The sequence below is a fragment of the Melospiza georgiana genome, chromosome 3 (assembly GCF_028018845.1).
Source record: "Melospiza georgiana isolate bMelGeo1 chromosome 3, bMelGeo1.pri, whole genome shotgun sequence".
NCBI classification, from domain to species: Eukaryota; Metazoa; Chordata; class Aves; order Passeriformes; family Passerellidae; genus Melospiza; species Melospiza georgiana.
Genome location: NC_080432.1, coordinates 74003570 through 74012463, shown reverse-complemented (window position 1 = coordinate 74012463; position 8894 = coordinate 74003570). Strand labels below are relative to the sequence as shown.

Genomic DNA, 8894 nt, shown 5'->3' with positions numbered 1-8894 from the left:
CACTGATACAAGAACTTTGCCAACAGAAGAGGTCTGAGGGAGAGGGGTAGAACCAAAGTGCAAAAGCAGATGAATTGTCATTACAAAAAGCAAAAGCACAAATTCTGTATAATGTATGCCATTAACAGTGAAGAAAGTGCATTTTCAGTGATGCAAAACAATAGATCAAGTTCTCATATATTTGTGAATGGCAATAGTAATATCAGCACTTTTTAGGACAGCCTGTTCAAAAAATATTTTGGCTGCAGAACAGGTAGAAAGTCCTATGGTATGGCATATACATACAGACCAACAGCAATAAACCACATAAAAGTACACAGAGTGAATCAAAGAGGGGTGGGAAGGCCAGAGGCAACAAGGGGTTTTGATTCTGTGCATTTAGAGCACCTTCCAGTGTAAAGACATGTACACAACTGAAGACACCATTACAAATGAGAATACCATTACTGAGAATATCAGCATGAAATGGCGAGAGTTGTATATTACAGATCTCAAAGCCAACAAAATCCTTTGTATAGCAGCACGGTGAGAATTCTGTAAGTTCTTGGGCTTGCCTTCTGGATTGCTGTATATCTTTGCTAAAATGCTGTTGAAGACATTTGGATACAAAATCCATATTTAAAACACCAATTTTTTAAATACACAACTGGAGAAATAAACTGGTGGTCTGAGCGCTCTGTAAAATTCTATTACTCTGATTGCAAATCCTTTCCTACATATAATAGCCAACTCCCTTACAGTGTCTGTAATAGTGAGGGACAATTGTGTTGTTACTGGAAAACAAAGTTCATTCCTTCAGCAACATTTTAAAGATACATAAGTCTGTCACTTACATTGTAAAGAAAAATCACCTAATGGAAGTGTACTCTGAGTTTGAGGAATGATATGCAGAGGTTTTGAAGGGAATTATTCTCCTCTACTCCTTCTGCCTCCAGCAGAGGGTCTGAGTCAGGCCAATTTTCTAGCCTCCAGGAGGCCTGCTCTGTCACATATGCAAGTAAGATCTGAGTGATTCTCCTCTGTATGCTTCTACCCTGCCACACTCCTCCATAAAAAGGTCTGGTAAGATTGTGGCTCTATGTCCTGGCATGAGGGAGAATGATGCTTTTTGTTAATAAGTACCAGACATCTGATTCCTAGTGACATCTCCATTTCAGTGGGCAGCTGACTCTGTGTCTCCAGGGACTTATTAAGATGTGCAATAAAGAGAGACTAATTCAGAGTGCAAGTAATAATAATAACATATATCTGCATTGAGACTTCAGACAGAGTATGGAGGAGTAAAATTATTAAAACCTATTTCAGAAACAGGCTTACAAAGCTCACCACTTCCATTGGTGACACTAGGATTAATAGGAAGGTCAAGTAATGTTTAGATCATTTGTGTTTTTTGCACAAGCATGTGTATATGTGTAGATTTCCTTGTCAGAAACAACACAGCCCAAAGGAGCTTTTCCCCCTATAGCAAATAAGCGAATAAAGCCTTTACTGTGGTTCAATAACCACAGTTACAGGAACTAGAAAAGTTACCACAGTCACCACAGCTTTTGAAGAGAATATTTAAACAGTGACAGTGGCAATTTTCTTAAGTTAGGCTTTCCAACTAGCCGTCTGCAGACCAAAATCACCAGTTTTGATACTTTTAGGCATCAGAACCAATGCCTAAAATTAGACTGACACAGAAAATCTTGACAAAATGGACTCATCCTTGACCTATTAGTTTATTTCAAAAACCTTCTGTTCATTTAACTTACATACATCAGGGAATGTTGTTGGTATTTGATCCTTTCTCTGTGATTCAACAATGTGGTCTATGTCAAAGGCAACCAAAGAAACTGAAGGGAACTAAAGAAACACCTTCACTGACTAATCAAGGGAAATGCTTTTGGATTTACATACTTCAAACAAAAGTGCATCACAATTTCTCAGAACAAAACTGCTTAACTTCACCATAAAGGTAGTTTAAACAAGTGTTTTTGCAGTCAACAGTGACTGAAGTTAAGAACCACATTTTTTTACAATTCTCTCATATTACCCTTTCCCCAGCATTAGGCATTCAAAGCTGGTCAGCTGCTTAGGCATTTAAAAGGTCAATTTGCAAGGTATCTTGGTTTGTTAATTTCCATAGTTAGACAGAATATTAAACCATGTTCCAAATTTACCATGAATCATGTCTAATTTTTCTAGTGCTAAGGAAGCTAATGGAGTGAAATTTCAAAATTAGGGCAAACAGCCAAATTTATAGAACCCTTGATTTTTCACTTAAGCACACAGATTTTTGTCTCTATCTAAACTGTATGAATTTTCTTCAAGATTTTCTGTCCTTGTATCTTTTCCAGCAATAACTTTGCAATAATGTCTGAGTAAGTTTTGATGAATTGTTGATTTGCTTGAAATCTTCATGTATTGTGGGATAGACCTAGAAGGGACCAGAAGTTTAGATAGAGCAAATTATTCTGAGTGTATTTTTAGCCAAGCAGATAGCCAAAATGGCATGATAAATAGGGATTTATGGCTCTAATGCCTGCTCACTCCAATATTCGCAAGCCTGAACTGTTACCAATACTACCACACAGGCTATTGCTCAGAACACAGGGCCTCCTGTTTTCTCTCTCTTCAAAAAAAAGTTGTGCAGAGGAAAGAAGAATAAGGTCCTTAAAGGAAGGAAAAAAGTGTGAATTCTCAACATGACTGGAATAGATCAACAGATCACTACAAATTAAGCACATTAAATTTTCCCTATATTGCCACATATACAATTCACTAGGACAAAAGCCTATACTCTCTCTGAAATCCTTTTTACATTCACATAAGAAGATGTGCACATTAATGGATCCTGGGATGATTTTTGAAATTCCTTTGAACACACTATGTTTCTCCAGAAGAAGAAGAAAAGTTGCCAGACAAGATCAGGCTGATGTTGAAGAAGTGCCTTTTTACTCCTTCTGACCTAGACATGCTGTTTAAAGGTAACATTTATCATCATTGCTGCACTGTGTACCCAGCAACAGCCTAACGAAAGGTGCAAAAATTCCAGGATGAAGGACACTGTCTTTCTGGAAGTTCAGAGCCTGGACAGCATCCATACCTCTTTCACTCTGCGAGAAGGAGCAAGCCAGGCTCTGTGCATGTCATTCAGATGGCAAACAACACCAAGTCGAGTGATGGCAACACCAGAGTCGCAATGCCATGTGTCAGGATTTCGGGCACCATTGTGATCATATCTGGATGCAATATTTCCCTACTAGATGCAGCTTGTTGCCAGAGTGCAAGTAAACTTCATAACTGACTGCCACGAGTCAGTCCAGGAGCAGGGAATTAGCAAGTGGCTCAGGCACTCTAGTCTAGGAGAAGAGTAAAAAAGGAGAGTGGCTGCAGCACTGGGAGCAGTGGTGCTTGTTCTCCTGCCTTGAGTGAAAGTAAACAAGTCCATTGTTATCTGACTTTGCCAAACCTCAAAGTATAATGCTAGAAGGAAAAATAAGCTTTACAGAATTGAGCATATACAACTCTTTTCTTTCCTTCATAAATTGTATGTTAGAGTAGCTGAATCTACCAAAGTGTTTACAGTATGCTATATATATAATGGCACATATAAGCTTTGTAAAGGGTTTGGAACATTTCAGAAATGTCTCTGGTGCTGAAAAAGGCTAATGTATTACAAATCATATAATATTTTAATTCAGAAAAAATATGTTTAGGAATTTTGACCTAGCATTAGGGTTAGGAAACTGAACGAGGATGCCATGAAGTATGACTGACAAATCAGTCAAGCTAGTCTGCTTCAGATACATATTGTGCAAGGCATTATCACTGCGATCAGTCACAAAAAATGCATATTTAGTTTTTTTACATTAAATACTACACCTGTGAACCTATGTAAAAGATATACAAAATATAAATGTCATTGGGACTGTATATTTCAAACTTTTTAAAATAAACACAAAGTATATTTATATATATATATGTAGGCATATAGGTTGTAATTTCAATGTCAACACTAGCACAGTTTGTCTCTTCTAAATACAGGCCAGTATACTTCCTAGTCCAACACATGCACCTACAAACACATGATCATGCATACAGCTTTACGTTCTGCTGTTTGCAGAAAAGTCAGAATATACAGCACTATACATTGTTTCAACTCAAAATTGATCAACAAATTAAGAAAGATGCCGTTCAAAAGAAATTCCTTGTGAACTATTAAAAAAAAACAAAAACAAAACCCAGAGAAAACCAGGGATATCTCTATTTCATCTCAATAAAAACACTGAAGACCATGGTGATGATGACCTAAGATTCAGAATGCTTTGTCCAGCATGTGGTGGGGGTCACTCTTGGACAAAACACAACAGTGTGGAACTGGTTGCTATGACACATACCAAACACAGTCATAGTGAGGCATAGAGCTTTCACAACACCATCCAACCGAGCTCTGGGTTCAGACTACTGAGGTCTCTGACCGAAAGGAGACAGAGTTGTACACTGTTCTTCTCACAGCAGGCGGTGCTGATGGGGATCTGGATGCCCATCTGGAAGGCAGGCGTCGATTTGCCGGCCGAGCGGGACGGGAGAAGCCCTTCTCACTGGAACATTTCACTGGCACACATATCTAGAACACAAAGGCAAGTCCTCACTTTAACGAGCTGCAGCTTTTGTGGAATGCAGTGGGAATGCAGGAGGACATTTGTGGTGACCTCAGAACAGGTGGTTGGAAGCTATTAAAAGGAGCACAGCAATGCACAGAATGCAAAAGAACAGCTATTTCTATGTACAGGGATTCTCACATCAGTTGTGGTTTAAAATACATGAAGACAAGTGTCAGACACAAGGAAACATACAAAATGATAGTGCAAGACAAAATTGACATTTCGTCTTATCTTTTAGTTTCTGTAAGTTTTTTTTGTCAATGAATGCTGTAAAATATTCCAAGTGTAGAACTCAGAATATTATCTGATATTACTGGAGTAGGATCTACATGCTTCTCAGGTATTTTTTGATAGATCCTATTTCAGGAAACTCTGTTTCCATTAGTTCAGTGTGAAGCTGTTTAACTTGGTAACTAATTCAGAATGGTTATGTGTTAATACAGTGTCATGTCTACCAGCAGATCCATAGAGATGCAGAGGAAACTCAACAGATTTTGATCACAGTGACACTGATGTAAATTTGAAATAATGAAAATAAACCCAGTGCCTCAAGCCACATGTAGTTCTGTACATCTCTGAGACATTAAATAGTAACTCCTGGTCACGCAATATTCTACACTTAGCTTCTACAGATAGAAATGACAATATAAAATGTAAGCTTATGAAAAAAGTCATTATTCCTTTTCTCCGTATTAATTGATGAAAATTTGTTTGCCTGTCAAAAGTTTATTGGATGAAAAAGAAATCAGAAGCTTCACAGCTTTTTTATTTCTGTGCTGAAGGAAAGATGTGCCTGTTAAGCAAGGCATTGCATCATAGCAAGGCTGTCAGAAAGACATGCAGAAGAAAATCTGCACGGTCAGATTCTCAGCTGCTTAAATCTATATAGCTCCACTGAAGTCTGTGAATTTGTGCCAGTTTAAGGCATACCAGCTGACAGCCTGAACCCATTTAAGTTTCCTAGCTCAAAACACACCTGCCTTATCTTTTTTGAGATTCCAAGAGGCATATCTCTTTGTGTTCTTCGTGGACTTTTACAGAACCTGCAACTTACAGAGTGTTTTCCAAACCATCTGTTTGTCTTTTCATTAAGAAAGAATGTTGGCAAAGGCAGTATTTCTAAACTTCTGGAAATAAACTTCAGCCAAATATAAATTAATTAGTCATGCCATGCTCTTCTGTTTCTATGAACCTATGCTTGAATATATAGGAGAAGCTGGAACTGAGACATGAGTAAGAGAAGGTTACTTTGTGAGTGGAAACTTTATGGAGTCACAATATTCCTTGTCATAGGCAGTTCCAAGGAACTCCTGATCCAAGCAGCACCCTGGATACTGAAAAATGTTATCTAAGACCTCCAGGGTTTGGGGCATGGCCAAGTCTGCTTAAGACCTATGGGAAGTTTATGACATAACACATCAGCTAATGGAAGGAGACAGGGTGTTAAAACCTGGTTGAAGCTCTCACTAGTTCAATCTTAGCATAACTGCACTGTAGTAAAAAACTAGCTTTGCAGAACACCAGCAGGGATAAGAATCTGGCACATCTTCACTGCTCATTCTTACTTACATGCTTCTGCCCTCCCACAACTCTTAATCTGCAGAGGAAATGCTCCTGATTCATCCAGATCCTGGCCTAAAGTATCTATTTTTACATAATTAGTTACAATACAAAGTTAGTCTGCCCCATTTAAGAGTCTGAGGCTTGCTATGAAATGGAATTGTTTTGCTTTTCTCATTCTTATGAACCTTACCTCTGGTAACTTCTGCCTCTCTTTTCCTTGCTTGAGTTGCTGCCCAATATGCCTGGCTGAATTCCTCGGAAAGTCTTGTTTTTCTTGCTCAATCTGGAGCATTTCTAAATACTGACTCAGTGTCTCGCAACCCCCATTGGTGAATTCAGAATTTGCCTGTGTCCTCTTATCTTTGCAGCATTTTGCATTACACGGAGAAGTCACAGTTGATTTTTCATAGGTTTTCAAAAGCTTTTCAACAACACCATAGTTGGACCTTGAGTCAGCTGAGCGCGGGCGGCCGGATAAATTACTTGGTCTCCAGTCATGCTCGTGAAGCATGTGCCTATAACCACTGGTATTTGGAAGTCCATTCATGTGTTTTTGCTGCCCTGCTGTCCTGACAGCTTTGCTGGTGTTGTTAGTTTCTTGCTCCTTTGCTGCAGAGAGCTTGGCATTTGAAACACAAGGCGTATTTACAGTTTCTGCCCTGCTAGCAGCAGAGTCACAGGGTGGACCGCAGGGTTTGTGATCTTCTGAGGCTGTTTGAGGCACCTGATTTTCCTGCAGAGCATTGTTACGTTTGTCTGTGTGAAATACAGTGCGATTAAACTCATCAATCTTTGCTGCTAGTGTTTCATTTCTTTGGGTCTTTCCCAAAGGATACCTGGTGTCCTCCAAAAGATCATTGTGCGAGGTAGCAGGGGCATAAAAGTCATTGCTGTAAAAAGGGCTGCTGTGAGACTTGGTATTTTGTTTCTGATGCATCTTGTTGCTTTGGGCCATATTTCCATCTGAACAGCTCTTTTGGGCTGAGAGTGAGGAAGGCTCATTTTTATTGTCTTTTCCAAGCTTGCCCATATCATATGCCCATGTGTTGTGGCAGAAATTTGTTGGAACGTTGCACTCATTTTTGGTTACAGGTATTGCAGCAGTTACCATTACAGGGACTTTCACAGCCTGCCCTTCATTTGCACAGGCTACTGCAGATTTATTTTTGTTTACAGGTGAAGGATTCCTCAGTTTCCCCCCATTCCAACAATCCTGAGCCTTGCAATTGCTTTTGATGCCTGGATCTCTTATGGGTGCTTCTGAAAGCTGTATGACTGCAGAAAGTGAGTTTGTTAGGTGCCGAGAAGTGCTCCGTGGAGGAACTGGTGGAGCTTCTTTCTTTTGCCAAGGTCTGAAATCTGTTCCTACGTCACCAGGAAGACTACCATAAGAAATCTCCTTCAAAGCCCTGGTGGAGCTCATCAGATTCTTCCTATTATTATGTTCCTCTGTTTCAAAAGCAACCGAAGTCTGTGATTCATTGCTGGACACATGGTTCATCTCAGGCAGGATAACTGTGTTTTGGCTTTCCTCAAATTCCCCCAGGAAAGGAAGTGACTTCATTCTGGAAATAACAGAAGAGGTGTTTTAGGAATGAGAATAAGGAACATTCCAGAAGACCTCAGCATGGATTAATTCTCCCCAAAAGCAGGTGTTTTAACACTGGCTACTTAAAAAGGTTTGGGAGCAGTTTTGCTGCAGCAGGTATACCCAGCACAATCGAAACACACACAAAGATTTTGAGGAAAGGTCAACAAAAGGAATTTGCATTCCTTTCCTTTGCCACTATAATTCTTTTTCTGAGTTTCTTAGATGATGACTGTTTTCTTGTCTCTGCTACAGTAAGTACAGTAGGATCTTGTTCTAATGACTCCTAGGAGTCTACCTGACTATGAACTGAGTGAAGAAAGCTGTAGGACACAGTGCACCCCTTGTTTAGGTTCATAACCTTACACATGAGATCTGCCTTTTGATATATGATAAAAAAGCATCTTTAAAAATTATGCATCAGCTATGAATCCATTTGCTCTAAAGATACAAAGAGTAGCTAAAATAATGAATTAGTGGCAAACTTTTAACTGGTCACATGGTGGAGTGTGAGAAATCCCTCTGACCTTTGGGAGCATCTGAAAAGGTTCAGTTTTACCTGAGAATTTCTGCACAACTCAAGAGGCAGTCTGGTGTTTAGCTTTCTAGAGAAGACAATGAACACTGAATTTTTAAAAGATGATTGAATGTTCACTTGCCATACTTTTCAGGGTCTGACTTGCCATCTTTCCATTAGTACAAATTTACAGTGGTTCTTCCCTCTCCTGCTTTCTTTCTGCTCTTGGATCATCAGTTCCTGGCACATCCCCCATGCCTAAGGCTAGATTTGGGCTTTAAGTGAGAAATTCCCAGCCTGACAAATCCATACAGTGTTGTATAAAACTACATGGCAATGGGGCCAGAGTAGACAGAAATACCTGTTCACTTTCCCAATCCTCTGTACAGCCATTAGAAACAAATACAATTTCATCTCATATGTATACTAATCTGAATTTGTATGTTCTGTATACAAAATCAATTTTGCTAGTAAAACCTGACTTTGTACCATATTTCAGCATATTTCATTTGAATATTTTATGCTGAGCACTGAAACATTAGGAGGGTAGGAACTGCCCAACTAATAAATCCAACAG

The 8894-nt window shown here is 39.3% G+C and overlaps 1 protein-coding gene across 1 annotated transcript in view; it reads right to left on the bottom strand.

The window, feature by feature from the left end:
• Nucleotides 1–1702: 1702 nt before the first annotated feature.
• The window catches only part of LOC131082102 (protein SOGA3-like), a 53535-nt gene continuing 46343 nt past the window's right edge, over nucleotides 1703–8894 (bottom strand). The window contains exons 6-7 of the mRNA XM_058021743.1: nucleotides 6403–7777; nucleotides 1703–4612 (exon numbers count right to left, since the gene is read on the bottom strand). Coding sequence (XP_057877726.1) covers nucleotides 4442–4612; nucleotides 6403–7777 — 1546 coding nt within the window. The 3' untranslated portion in view covers nucleotides 1703–4441. The remainder of the gene's footprint in view (nucleotides 4613–6402; nucleotides 7778–8894) is intronic.